The sequence below is a fragment of the Temnothorax americanus genome, unplaced genomic scaffold (genome assembly GCF_048541705.1).
Source record: "Temnothorax americanus isolate GAGA-0224 unplaced genomic scaffold, ASM4854170v1 Scaffold9, whole genome shotgun sequence".
In the NCBI taxonomy this organism is placed as follows: Eukaryota; Metazoa; Arthropoda; class Insecta; order Hymenoptera; family Formicidae; genus Temnothorax; species Temnothorax americanus.
In genome coordinates, this window is record NW_027509812.1 from 181288 (window position 1) to 196491 (window position 15204).

At 36.9% G+C, this 15204-nt stretch overlaps 1 protein-coding gene and 1 long non-coding RNA gene across 8 annotated transcripts in view; one reads left to right on the top strand and one right to left on the bottom strand.

Annotated features, from left to right (window-relative positions):
* The window catches only part of LOC143907930 (uncharacterized), a 103992-nt gene that overhangs the window by 59688 nt on the left and 29100 nt on the right, over nucleotides 1-15204 (bottom strand). The gene's annotated exons all lie outside the window — the stretch shown is intronic.
* Nucleotides 1-15204, top strand: part of LOC143907924 (cyclic nucleotide-gated channel alpha-3) — a 184399-nt gene that overhangs the window by 37099 nt on the left and 132096 nt on the right. For all 7 annotated transcript variants that reach the window (XM_077425057.1, XM_077425051.1, XM_077425054.1 and 4 more), the window contains exon 3: nucleotides 842-1268. In XM_077425057.1, coding sequence (XP_077281183.1) covers nucleotides 926-1268 — 343 coding nt within the window. In that variant the 5' untranslated portion in view covers nucleotides 842-925. The remainder of the gene's footprint in view (nucleotides 1-841; nucleotides 1269-15204) is intronic.

Genomic DNA, 15204 nt, shown 5'->3' on the forward strand with positions numbered 1-15204 from the left:
ATTGTCAGAAGCATCATTCATATTATCTATTGAGCGAAAGTAGATACAGCCTCATAATAGTCAGACGGAACCTTCTTAGTAGTTGGAACTGTTAACTACGATTCAGATCGTTTATCGACCGATTGTTAAATGTTATAATACAGTAAATTTAATTTGTCTTAGATTGTTGCATAAATTCCATCCATCATATTTGAAAGTGATCGTGTTAACAAAATTAAAATCGCTAATGCAGTCGATGTAAAACACAGCATATTTTACGAGAGTCTCAATTTATCTGTAATACAATAGATACAATACAAATCATATACGTATAACACTAACAAAAATATTGCGAGTGTTTGCGTTTTCAAAAATGCTGTGTTACAAATATAAATCTTAAAAAAAAATCTAAAAAGGATGAAGGAGGGACAAAGAAAGACTGGGAACTGTCACAAATAATCGTTTTGCTGGTGATACAACACGATCTTAAATAAGGTAAATGTACCAATGCCGAGACATTTCTTAAAATCTATTATGTCTGGACACCTTTATCATTTTAGTTTTTAAATAAGTATAATGCGAATTAAAATCAAAGATAACAATATAATACAAGAAAAATATTTGTATCCTTATTTCTTTGATTTTAATTCGCGTCATAACTTATTTAAGGACTAAAATGATAAAAATGTCCAGACGTAGGTACGTGTCCAGACATTGATAACATTTACCTTACAAGACGTTTGCGGAAACTGGATCTTCGGAATCTTATTCTCACTAGCGGGCGAAATTTATGCAGCAACTTAAAATACCATATAAGTACACATATATGACGACTCGGTGGTTAAAAGCGTGCAAATTTTAGGTGGACATCCCCGGGCGTGTACTCGGGCGGTTTTGGACAGGACAAGAGGAAACGAAGACCGGAAGGCTGGATCACCTCCGTGGAATGTCTTCGGGCGCCAAGCGACTGGTGCAGTCGCTTAGGGGCCGGACCGGGGGTAGAGGCACCGGCGGCGGTCGTTCCGACGCCGGTGCCGGTGAGGATAGCGGCGTCGGGGGTGGCGGGGCCAGCACCAGCGCGACGAGATTGTGCCATTACGACAGCGGGCATGAGCTCGATGAGATCTCAGTGATCGGGGCTACCGTCAGGGACAACGAGCAGGGACTGACGACGCCCACCACGCCGTGTCACTGCATCAGAAATATCAAGTACGGTAGTGGACAGACGCTTTGCAGCATCACCGGATTACCGCCCGCCCCCGCCATACCCGCGCACAGAGGACAGTCCGGTAAGTTCGATCACCATCTTTTCAGCTTTTACGTCGACAGTTACCGGCATTGCTTCGCATTATAAATGAATCGTGTATTATTTTGTACGGACGTTGGCACACATATGTGTATATACACGTAATCTGACGCCACTAATGAAAAGCATTGTTAGAAACTTTTAATTTCTTACGTGACTTCTTCTCGAAATAGTTCGATTATTTACACACACACACACACACACACACACACACACACACACACACACACACACACACGCACGCACGCACGCACGCACGCACGCACGCACGCACGCACGCACGCACGCACGCACGCACGCACGCACGCACGCACGCACGCACGCACGCACGCACGCACGCACGCACGCACGCACGCACGCACGCACGCACGCACGCACGCACGCACGCACGCACGCACGCACGCACGCACGCACGCACGCACGCACGCACGCACGCACGCACGCACGCACGCACGCACGCACGCACGCACGCACGCACGCACGCACGCACCCACACACACACACACACACACACAATAGAGGAAAAATATTAAATAAATGCAAAATTACATGGATAAGATTTGCAATAGTTTCTTGGAACTAATAAAATAGCATAACATCAATATATAAGATAACATTGGAGAATAAATTCTGTAATGTCCAATTCTAAAAAATTATTTAAATCTGGATATCTCAATTATCAAAATTAATGCGTTATCTTCTTAAAATAAGAATTGAAAACGACTATGTGTGAATTGAAAATTCCGTCCTACAGATCAATTTTAACATTGTGTAACTAGAATTTCTAAATTCTAATTTAATAAAGTTAAAAATTTAATACAACATTGTGACAGACTTCCGTTGTTTGATTTGCGGAGTGTATTTGATTAATCTTTCCGAGATATCTTCGTATTTTTAATCGCGATGACAAATTTTTTTTTTACAATCCATAGATTCATGCGTATATCTATTATATATTAAGATATTATCATTATTTTGTCATTGTCTTTATTTCTGATAGAAAAGTTGTCAATAATGTATAACATATTGTCGAAAAAACGCACATTACTTTATCAGCTTTCAAATTTCTCAAAAATGTACGTAAGATTCATGCATGAACTGACCTCGTATATCGCATAACTTTAGATCTCGCTTTAGATTTATTCCCAAAGTCATATTTCGTAAAGGGATAAAGACAAAAGTCATGCGCGAACAGACTATAATATAAGGCTACCCATTTTCGATTCAACGAGTTGGATAGTCTTTCATTGTAAAAGAGCACTGTAGTTGCCGGCTGCAGCAGTGCAGTATAACATAGAATTATGTAACGATGCAGGTAGAATGGTTGCAAGCGGCAAAAAATGTAGACAAGCTGACCGCGCGTGGGAGCCATTAATTTTTATTACCACTCGTGCTCTCTCGCGCCTTCGGACAATCGCGAAGTCGCTGTTGATTCGCTCTACGCACTCATTGTGCGCGCACACTGCGCACCGTCGAGTTCTCGACAACTGCGGTCCAGTCTCTGCATCGTTAACACGGAGTATTTATTGACACAACGCGAAACATATTCGCCATGTTTCGTTAGTACGAGGCTATAAACTAAACGCCGGAAATTTGTCGCAAAATCTAACGCGCTCGTTCGTATCTTCCAATCTTCACGTATAATATATTGCGTTTCATAAACAGTCATAAATTCTCGTTCGCGTCTGTAAGAAGCGGGATTTTTACTTAGGAAGCGCATCTCTTTCTCTCTGCTTTATATACTTATATAGTCTCGCGAGCACTTTTTAAATCTCGCTTCGCGAAAGGCCGCGCTGCCGGCCAGCCTTTTCCCGAGCTTTTTCTCTCGAAAGAAACACAATCCTGCATTCTCGGCGATTTTTATCGCGATTTCACGTCTATAATTTCTGCCGAATATCTGTGCCGGGATTCTTACATCACACGTAATTACTGTGACTGCGAAGGTATTCTTTGTATATCTGACATTCAGAAGAGGAGAAGAAATGCATGTCATATGTTTGCTGGGAACCTATCTGACAAAATTGACATTTATGACATTTTCTGTCATATCGTCGTAACTATAAACTTTGTTCATGGTGAAAGAGATACTTATTTATCAAAGTGCAATGCAGAGAAGTCGTAACAAGGCACGTTTTCGCCATTCTGTTCCAAGATTAGTATTAATCTTTTCTACTTACTATGTCTACTTGTTCTCTTGTACTTGGAACACGAGTGTTAATAATTGCCACCTGATATCTGCTGAATAACCGATTGTGTGTTCACTTTCATTAATTTTACATTTAGATAATATTTTGAAATTAACCGTCTGCATAATTGTAGAAATACGAGAAAAGGAGCACGCGCGTCGGAAATTAAAAGCAAGCAAGTGTACGTGTACAAAGGAAATATATTTAATTACTACAAATGAAAATTTATGCGAACTCTCGTAATCGCGGTGCAACACCAAAAGTTACTTAAAGCATAAATTAATCAAAGGGAAAGAGAATGTATATAATTGTTGTTTGCTTGCCTGTCGGCGTAAAGAGAACAAAAAGTTCTTTATTAATCATACTCTTAGAACCTAGTCTTAATGCTTTGTAAGGTGTCCAACGACTAATGGAGCGGAAAAGCAGCGTTTCAGGACTTTAATCTTTACAACATAGCTAGAAGGGTTTCGATCAACTTTGACGCCATTAGAGGGGAATAGCTGTTACTGTCTTTCGAGGGTTTAATGCTTTGACTTCGCGAATACTCAAGAGGCTGTAGTTCGAAATTAGCGTTTAAACTGTAAGATTAAAATACGAAATTCCGGTGAAGAGAGATGGTTTAAAATATTAACGATGAGATCGCGATTATTATCCGGTAGTCATAGTGATAAAAGAGAAAGAGATTATTTTCGTATCCTTACAGAATATTACAGATCCCTCCCGACATAAAATGAAGATCGCCGTTAAACGATCACGACGATACGTCGATGATGCAATCCGAGCGATCATTGTCGACTTCAGCGCAATATCTTCGATCGTAAACGCGAAAAGCTTTATGGCCTCCCTTTGAGATCCGCTACGCCAATGATGGCACGACGAAGACCGATAATACTAATCCGCTAATCGACAGTCGTTGGGCCCTGGCATCAGGCAGCAGTTGCCGATGGTATCGCGGAAAATTTACGAGCAACGGATTTCGATAATGGCCGATCCGATTTCGTAAACGTCTCCATTCTCTTGACCTAATTATAACGGACACGTATGCGAGAGATCGATAGGTACCGTTATCGGCGAAAAACACTTTTCCACCGCCCTTTGTTAAGCGAGACATCGTGCGCAGAACCTGAGAGCGAAAACGCAAAAAAATCGAAACACGGCTCGAGTATTGGCTGACACCGACAGAGACGTGAGTTTAAAAATTATGGTGAGAAACATTCAAAAGTTTAAAGTGCCTATCGAGGAGTCTAGATATCTCCACATGTCGATATCGTAATATTTTAACCAATGCGATAAACGAGAATAAAAGATTCGATCCATTAGCTTTAACTTCGCGGGTGACACTTCCGTCACGTCCGCTTAAAAAATATCTGGTCTGAAAATTCTCATAACTTGCAAGATTCTTTGATTTGTCGAGCAATAAAAATTCAACTTGTGCAATATTTCGCTGATCCAAGTCTCGCAAAGCTTTTTATATTTTTTTATATTTTTTTATATTTTTTTTTAAGAATCTGCTCTCGCCTCTGGTCGAAAGGCCAAAACTGATGGACTGTAATATTCTGAGTGTAACTCTCTCAATTTCCTTTCTATAGAAAACGTAAGACGATAAAGGAAAACTGCTATAACGCCAGGTTGATTAACTCGAAAGTTGCCGGCGCAACTCGCCGCCGCAACAACGGGATACGTCCCCCATTGTGACAGGGCTTTTTCTGCCTCATCCGCCGTCCATTAACTTTTCTCTCTGTGAACGTCGCGGTCGTTCAAACGCGCGCGTGTTGCGCGATACCGTGGCTCGTGTATCGTGCGCGATACCCAAAATCTCGCTACTCGACAAGAAACAAGAAACTCCGTCGCAATCGCGAAAGTTCGCGTTGGATGGACGTTGTCGGCGCTGGAGAAGTGGATGCACGGGAAGTCTTCTTTCCGTCTGCTCGAACAATAAGGAACTCGATCGGATGCAGCGCACGCGGCCGCCACGTTCATACGCGCGCTCGCACGAAAATCGCAGTTGGAAACAACTCACTGGAGTTATGTGTTTGCGACGTGTCTACTGGTAAATAGGCGAGCAAGTTCAGACCGGTTTCAATGTATAGTTTCGCAGAAATAGGAGCGGGGTATTGCGTCGGCGATGTTAAGCTGGCCCACCTCTCTACGGATATCGCTATTCACTTCGCGGTTGGCCGCTTCACCGCTGGGACAGCTGTCGTTTCGGTGGGTATACACACCGGAAAGAACAATGCAGTCGATCGAATAATTTCGGATGAGAGAGAGAGATAGAAGACTTTACTTTCAAAATTAATAATTTTCGAAAGTATTACAGGCTCGACTATAGCAATTTCAATTCTAATTTATTTTCATCAGAAATCGTATTTCAATGAAGAGAATTTACTGTTCGCTATTGCCAAGATTAATTATGTTCACAATTAAAAACTGATAGTAACTGAACTGTGCTTGTTGTAATTAATTCAGAGCTTTCCCGCAGTGCGGATAATTCTTTAAAATATATAGGTATGAATATTACGCATGTGTTTATGAAACATGCGAAATAAAAGAGTTGCATATAGTGGAACATGTTATCGTTATAATCTGCTTTTATTACGTATACATACATATTGCAGTATAATTATCTACTTCTTGTTTTGGTGAAGTGGCGAGTTTAAGCTGGACCTCTATGGACGCGCTATCGGAAAAAAGTAGAGTCTAAATGTATATGCATAATACAATGCGTCTCGTGAGAACCACCGTAACGATCTTGATAAAGGGAGAGAAGAGCACTTTTCCCTGCAATTTGCTTTTAGATGCCAGAGTCGCTATTTACCTACCTCAATATTCTCTGTTATCAAGAGAATTGTAAAAGACTATGCAACATTTTATTAACACGTTCATATCACTTTAGTGTTTATAACTAATTTTATTATAATAATTCCCTAGTAGCGCACTGACGTTAAATGACGTTTTAATGACGTCCTAGCTTAGACGTCTCGAGACGTCTGTATATTTTTCTTAAAATTTATAATGTGGAACCCTTGACAAATATGTGCAATGCCTAATTCACATGAAACATGATAAGACGACGATATTATATGAGCAAAGTGCGTTATATGCAAATTTCTGATAATGTCGCGTTAGACGGAGGATATAATGACACATTATGGGGATCGTAGAAGAAGCAGAGAACTAGGTGCAAATTGGTGGATTAAGGCGCGTTCGAGCAACAAATAAAAGTGTCGAAGAAAGTCGTTATAACTTTTGTTCGATGCTGCCGGTGCTTTCCGCACAATGCAGTCAACATTCCTGTTTTTATTTAGCGGTGAAAAGTTTGGAGCATGTGGCCAAGATAAAAGTTGCTCGAGGATGAGATCGAGAGAGAGAGAGGGGGAGAGAAAGAGAGAGAGAGAGAGAGAGAGAGAGAGAGAGAGAGAGAGAGAGAGAGAGAGAGCAGCGTGAGAGTAAAATCGAAACGTTGGATTTTGCACTAAATGGAAAGTCTCAAAAGATACAAGAAGTTGGGAAAAAGTTCGGTTGACTGCAATCACGTTTCGTTTGCACGAGTGATACCTATGTCTTTTCATTAAAGAGATTAATCTCTCACGCTGCCGGCGCTTTCGGTAACGGTTACAAAGATGATCGCTTGGGGTGATTTTAAAACGCTCGGAAGTTTGTTTGGTCGCGATCGATGATATACCGCGCAACTTTCAATATTATTTCAATAATATTATGTGGAGAGTCATTTCTCGACAAATGAAAAATCGAGTTGACGAAAATAAAGAATGGCGATCTCAATTTCTAACAAAAACAAAAGGTTTTTTGTTTCCTAGTTTGTAACAGTTCTTAATCAATATTATTTCTCAAATACATTATATCAGCACACTAAAAATTACGGAAATGTTAATAACTTTTTAAGAATTTAGCTGCTATAAACGATTAAATGTTTCATTAAACAAATTGTTATCTTTCTGTTTCTAATGATCTAATGATACGCTATTCTAATAGTATACTCAAATGTCTCGTTTTTTTTTGTTATTTTTTTACATATATTACTGGTACAAAATCTCTCCCTGGAATCTTCCAAATGTTTTAGGGGAGGTTTAACGCCGGTAATCCCCCTAATTGAAGGTCGCGTCCAAACTTTGAGTCACAAACTCCCAAACAAGTATTTAATGGTCGCTGAACTTTTGAAACGATTAAACGCGTCCAAAAACTAAAGCGATTAATTGCGACGATATTACAGATAAAATCCGCGGTGCTTTTAACAGAGAACTTAATCTTGTGTAACTTTACGACTTTATGCCTTGAAGATCCGCAATGTGTTCCAGAAAAAAAGAAGAAATTACATTACTCATTTACGAAAAATAGTAATAAAGTAATGAGAGTACACTCTTAAAAGAGCAGTAGTTGCTAAACTAGCAATAATCGCGCGCCTATATACTTATCGATCTGACTTCGACTTTCTTCGCTATAAATAACAATCTTGATTATCTTCCTTCTATCCTTTGATGATTCCCCTTTCTCTCCCTTTCTCTGCCTTTCTCTCCCTTTCTCGTATATACTCTTTCATTCCAAAATAGCTTTCTCACTAGGCGCTATTAATATCGCATCAGTGTTATACAGATAGAGAGGGATCAATATTTCGGTACTCTCAATACCCGAGAGGTTGAATGCAACCGTGAAGATTCCTTTGTAATAATCGCGCGGGACCTTTGACGGAGGTTCTCCGTTATCATCAAGCTCTACTTCCTTCGCTTCCATTGCCCAAGAGCGGATTGATTTCCTGTGGCGCGACAGCGTCTGCGATTGAAGCAATTACGGGATGTTCTAAGTGAACTCGGACTTATTTCGAGACGTATGGCTTTCGAAACTCCGCCATCGCTTCTAAAACCTCGTTATTAGTTTGCTTGTTAGATAAAAACCCTCACTAGTGTGCCGATATAATAAAATCAAATAGATTTGGTTAACGTTTAGCATTTATTGGAACCCTCATCTATCACTTTTATCTGATGTATGTACAAATTTAAAAAATTCCAGCAAATATGTATTATGTTCTATATTCTACGTGTATTTCTCTTGCTCACAAATATTTTTAAACTCGGTTTGGACTTTTAAAATATATAAATATCAAATAGTTCCTCGAATATATATCTACAGATAAAGGAGTCCAACAATTTTCCATTGATTTGAAATTCGATTAAATCCTTCCTTCAGGCGTGAATTCAGCTTAAATGAAAATCGCATATGCTTCTAGTTGTGTTTGTGTCCCTGTCGTCGTCGATGACATCAACAATACTCGACTGCATGTCAACAGAGACGGCGGACAACGAATCGACGTTAATTAGATGGGCACATACACGTTCGGAAACAAGATGACGACTCCATATGCATGCGCGAGAACTCTATAGGTTTATGTTGATTCAGTGCGATGCAACGTTTGATGGTACAAACAGATATCTATGATATGAAACCGTGTTACGATTGGCCTTTTGCCAAAATCCCTTTGCAGTTTATATGTATTAAAGGTTTAGAGCTTCGTACATAACGCACTGTTTATAAATTACGTTAAGGATCAATGTTATATTCATGCGCTACGTGAAGGATCGACGAACGAATAAATGAAATTCCGATAACGTAAACGATGCTTAAGAAAATAAAAATAATACTCAATTTACTCTTTAAAACCTCTGGCTTAGAATTTTTGATGAAAGTCACGAAATTAATTTACGTTTGGACTTTAAACATCTTGGATCTGTTACAGTTTTATCTCTATTTCTCTTTCCTTCATATGTTACATTATAAAGCAGATATGCAAAATATTGCGAAGTTTATTGGAGCTTCAGTATTTATATTGACAGTATATTTAGAGATATTATATTAGATATATAAATATTTGACCTAAAAATTCTATAGTATATGTTGCACACCGATCTGTATAATGTGTTTTATTTGTCCAATATGATGACCGAAAACAAATTTTCGGGGCAAATTTCACGGATGCTAACGCGGACGACGCCTTACGAATTGTCTCGTACATTTTACGTGTAGAGATTTCGCAGAACAATGGGCAAAATTGAATTTATATTTTATATATTTTCCCATCAAGAGACACGGTAGTGTCTCGCGCCAAGTACGCGCGAAGCGAGACGCACCGTGACTCTTTTACGCGAACGCATGAGTTGCGAGTATCCGAGATTTTGAGATCTCAATAACGAGTGAACGGATCAACTTCTAAGTAGGTTCGATCGATAGCTTGGGGTTTGATTTATAAATAAGAGTCTTTTTTTTTTGTTACGTGCCCTACGAGCGAAGATATTGCAATGCAAAAACCAAATGTGGAAAATTTTTTTTTAAGAAACGTCCACGTCGGACAAAAATGGCGGCTGGTGTGTCACTTTCCCATTTTTGACACAAGAGTGCACTCGTGCACTGTCGCAGTGCGTGACAGTTTTTTACAACCTAGAAAAGGATAAGTGTAAGTGTGTGATAGTCGTGACCGTTGCCCCGTCGTGACCGATAGTGAAATATATATAAGTATTGACCGTAAAGAGCTGATGCCGAGAGATCTTTAAGAAGGAAGGTGTATCTACAAAATCGTACAAACACGTACGTATATGCTGCCTTGTAAAAGTTGTCAAACTGTATGTTTACGCGAGCGTTACTTCTGTAGTAACTTACGATAATTTATGCCGGGATTACGATGAATTTAACGTAACGGGACGCGACGGACGCGAAGTAACGTAACGTGAACTTAAGAAATTACGATCGCCGTAATTTAAAGATAACCTTAATCTTAACCTTCTATTCATACCAAGCTGTCAAATCATTTCTGAAATGCACGCTGCTTCACGTTACGGCGATCGTAATTTCTTAAGTTCACGTTACGTTACTTCGCGTCCGTCGCGTCCCGTTACGTTAAATTCATCGTAATCCCGGCAGTACTCGTTTACGCGGGATGAATTATCATAAGTTGCTACATAATCTCCATTTACGTGGAGGAATTATCGTATAAGTTACTACGGAAGAAAAACGCTCGCGTAAACATAGTATACGTGACAGATAGTGTGTGTGTGTGTGTGTGTGTGTGTGTACTACGTTTACGCGAGTGTTACTTCTGTAGTAACTTACGATAATTTACTCGTTTACGCGGAGTAAATTATCGTAAGTTACTACAAAATCCCGTTTACGCGAAGGAATTATCGTAAGTTACTACAGAAGTAACGTTCGCGTAAACGTAGTGTGTGTGTGTGTGTGTGTGTGTGTGTGTGTGTGTGTAATTAAAATTATTTATATTTATATTATACATGTATATAATTTATTTAGTATTTATAGGATGATCTCTCGGCAGCAGGACGAGAAAAGCGGAAAAGCGACAACAATATTTCGATAGATTCGATAGATCGTATGGATGACATGCCCTTTTTAGAAGAGGATGTAGGCCAGTCATATTAGACATCGAACCTTCCAATTACTCTTTTCAGGTTCCAACTACCATGAATCGCTTTAATTTAAGGTGCTGTAAGTGGGATTAATTTTGCTTCGCATAATTAATGCGCATTAAAATGTTATTAACAATATTATCAACAAAAAACGCAATTTTTTTTATTTTTTCTCAAATATCTCGAAAACTAAGCAAGATAGGGTAATTAATTATACGTACCTTTTTTGTAGAGCGTAAAATTATCTACAATAATGATCTGAACAACATTTATCGTCAAGTCAGTCGTTTAGCTTGCACGCGCCGTCAAAGTCCGAGACTCGGATCTCGAAAACCCTCGATTTCATCGTTTTTTTGATGTTGCGTCGGTGATTTTTTTCAGTCATTTAAAATGGAATTAAAAATTTCCAAAAAATCACACATCATCTGAGAACTACAAAGAATACTTTTCAGGGTGTAACCGATTTTTTAGACCCTTTTTCTTTAGTTTGTTCTATGTAAGCAAAAAATTTTGATTTTTTGGATTACTCTTAATTTTTTGCTGTTTTCAGACCTTAGAATTTATTTGAGACAAATTTTATCGTATGCATCTTGTTGTGGACGAAATTTGCAAGAAAAAAGGACCCTTGTATTTTCTTCGTACGACGAACGCTGATTTTTTTATTCACGCGCAAAGTTATCTAATATTGCGCATAGGTCGGATAACGCTTGTTTTACACTAAAATAATTATTTTTTATTAAAATTTACGTAATTTTTCGCATTATTATTGAACCATATTGCAAAGCCGTTTTCAACACATTTTCTCATGTTTACTTATTTATTAACAAATTGTTTATTTAAAAATTATTATAAACAATTAGAAAAATATGTTATAATCGTTGTACTCGTCGTCTCATATCAACTCGAAAAATGTTTTTGAAAAATTTATTCATATTATTTATAACATTTTTTTATTCAAACATACAGGCAGTGCACCTTTGACTATTTTCCACACCACCTCTGAGGTAAAGTCAATGGTGCGTTTTTTTCCTTAAAAAAAACCCCCCCGAATTTACTGAAAAACGTACGACTTTTTGACGATCTTGAGGCAAATGTTAATATTCATCAACATCTGCGTGTTGGATAATTTTAGTATCCAAGAAATGTCAAAATAATTATCACATAGAAAGGACATATATTCAATGCTTGTGGATTAGGCCTACAGGGAAAACCACAAAAAACGCACCATTGCATTGGCTCAGAGATGGTGCGAAAAATAATCAAAAGATGCACTGCATGTGTGAATAAATGTTATAAATAACATGAATAAATTTTTTAAAAACATTTTTTGAGTTGAAATAAGACGACGAGTACAACAAATATAACATGTTTTTCTAATTGTTTATAATAATTTTTAAATAAACAATTTGTTAATAATTAAGTAAACATGAGAGACGGTGTTTAAAAACGGCTTTGCACGATGGTTCAATAATAATGCAAAAAATTACGTAAATTTTAATAAAAAATAATTATTTTAGTGTAAACAAGCGTTATCCGACCTATGCGCAATATTAGATAACTTTGCGCGTGAATAAAAAAATCAGCGTTCGTCGTACGAAGAAAATACAAGGGTCCTTTTTTGTTGCAAATTTCGTCCACAACAAGATGCATACGATAAAATTCGTCTCAAATAAATTTTAAGGCCTGAAAACAGCGAAAAACTAAGAGTAGTCCAAAAAATCAAAATTTTTTGCTTACATAGCTACAAACTGAAGAAAAAAGGTCTAAAAAATCGGTTACACCCTGAAAAGTATTCTTTGTAGTTCTCAGATGATGTGTGTTTTTTGGGGAATTTTTAATTTTATTTTAAATGACTGAAAAAAATCACCGACGCAACATCAAAAACTGATGAAATCGAGGGTTTTCGAGATCCGAGTCTCGGACTTTGACGGCGCGTGCAAGCTATACGACTGACTTGACGATAAATGTTGTTCAGATCATTATTGTAGATAATTTTACGCTCTACAAAAAGGTACGTATAGTTAGTTACCCTATCTTGCTTAGTTTTCGAGATATTTGAATAAAAAAATAAAAAATAAAAAAAATAAAAAAAATCGCGTTTTTTGTTGATAATATTGTTAATAACTTTTTAATGCGCATTAATTATGCAAAGCAAAATTTACTTACAACACTTACAACACCTTAAATCAAAGCGATTCATGGTGGTTGCAACCTGAAAAGAGTGATTGGAAGGTTACCCCTCTAAATTAGTCTAATATGACTGGCCTAATGCGTAACACTACAAAACGCATGATATCAGTACAAAATTACCTTTTTCAAAAAAGGTAAAAAAAGGGCGCCAAGTACACGCGTGGTTGTTACCTCGAAAAAAAAACCCAAGTGGTAGTATTATTAATTTTATTCAAAAATAAATAAAATCTATTCTAACCTAGGTGGTAGTAGCTTTAATTTTTTTAAACAAAATTATTAAATTACAAAATTGTTACTTTATTTAATCCAAGTGATATCTACTTCAAAAAAGCCTAAATAACAAGTAGTATCTATTAAAAAAAAAAAAAAAAAAAAAAAATGTGAAATCTTTTAATACTGCGCCAATTACAATTACAAAGAGAATATATACCTAAAATAAAAACCAAGTGGTATGTATCTTTGTATTCCTGAGAGTCTTTCTATCAACCCAAGTGGTAATATAATAGTTTTAATTCTCCTTGATAAAATTATAATATTACAAAGAATTATTTTAATCACAAAAAATTAAAGAGATAACATTATAAAATAAAAATATTTAATTAAAATAAAATAAATAAATTTTTCTTGTAAAAAACTTGGCGCTGCTTTGTCCAAGGTCAACCTAGACAAACTTGCATAGGTGCATATAAGCATATGCATAAAGAGATGGATTGGTCTATTTCCTTTTGCACATATACATATAAACCAATTAATTTCTTATGTTTATGCGCTATGCAAATTTGTCTGGATAAGAGCCTCCGCACAAGACTCTCGTATGATATCGTAGCGTAACGTAACGTGGATTAACGCACAAGAAACGTATCGGTTAGAGCCTCCGCACAAAATTTTTGTATGGTAACGTAACGTAGATCAACGCACAAGAAACGTATTGACGTATAAAGCGTCATGTGCGTTTCTTGTGCGTTGACCCACGTTTAGTTACACTACGTTGCCATACGAAAGTCTTGTGCAAAGGTTCTAAACCTTAAAAAAGCAGCGCCAAGTTTTTTACAAGAAAAATTTATTTATTTTATTTTAATTAAATATTTTTATTTTATAATGTTATCTCTTTAATTTTTTGTGATTAAAATAATTCTTTGTAATATTATAATTTTATCAAGGAGAATTAAAACTATTATATTACCACTTGGGTTGATAGAAAGACTCTCAGGAATACAAAGATACATACCACTTGGTTTTTATTTTAGGTATATATTCTCTTTGTAATTGTAATTGGCGCAGTATTAAAAGATTTCACATTTTTTTTTTTTTTTTTTTTAATAGATACTACTTGTTATTTAGGCTTTTTTGAAGTAGATATCACTTGGATTTAATTAAATTAACAATTTTTAAATTTAATAATTTTGTTTACAAAAATTAAAGCTACTACCACCTAGGTTAGAATAGATTTTATTTATTTTTGAATAAAATTAATAATACTACCACTTGGGTTTTTTTTCGAGGTAACAACCACGCGTGTACTTGGCGCCCTTTTTTTACCTTTTTTGAAAAAGGTAATTTTGTACTGTTATATAGTACACGAACAATCAAAACTTCTTATTTTTTCTGGGTAAAACTCAAATCTAATTCTCCGTGGAAATAAAATTATTATTATTTATTGTACGATAATATAAAATTTATTATCTATTGTATCATAATATAAATTCGAAAAATTCAATTATTTATTATCGCAACGAACAAAGAATTAACAAAAATCGCGCGTTACATTTTATGAATTTTCACCAAAATATTCGTATTAAAACTTGAGTGGAACTCAAGAATCGAATGTAATGAAATATTCGAACAACGCTTTTGTATACGGGAGCCTTTTGTGCGTTTTCGATAACGAATACCGAAGTCAAATTTTGACTGTATGTTATTCGCAATGAAGCGCACTGCGTCGGTCCGGACTGGATCGATGTGGTCGACTAAGTGTATTCTGTATATTCCGTCGCATTGAAATTTTCATCAAGCTCGTGAGAGAAAACGCAGCTCACGGCAATGAAATCGGAGAGAGAATGAACAATAACATAACTGTGCCAGTAACTTTGAAGTCCTCATATAATTCTGCCACGGCCGC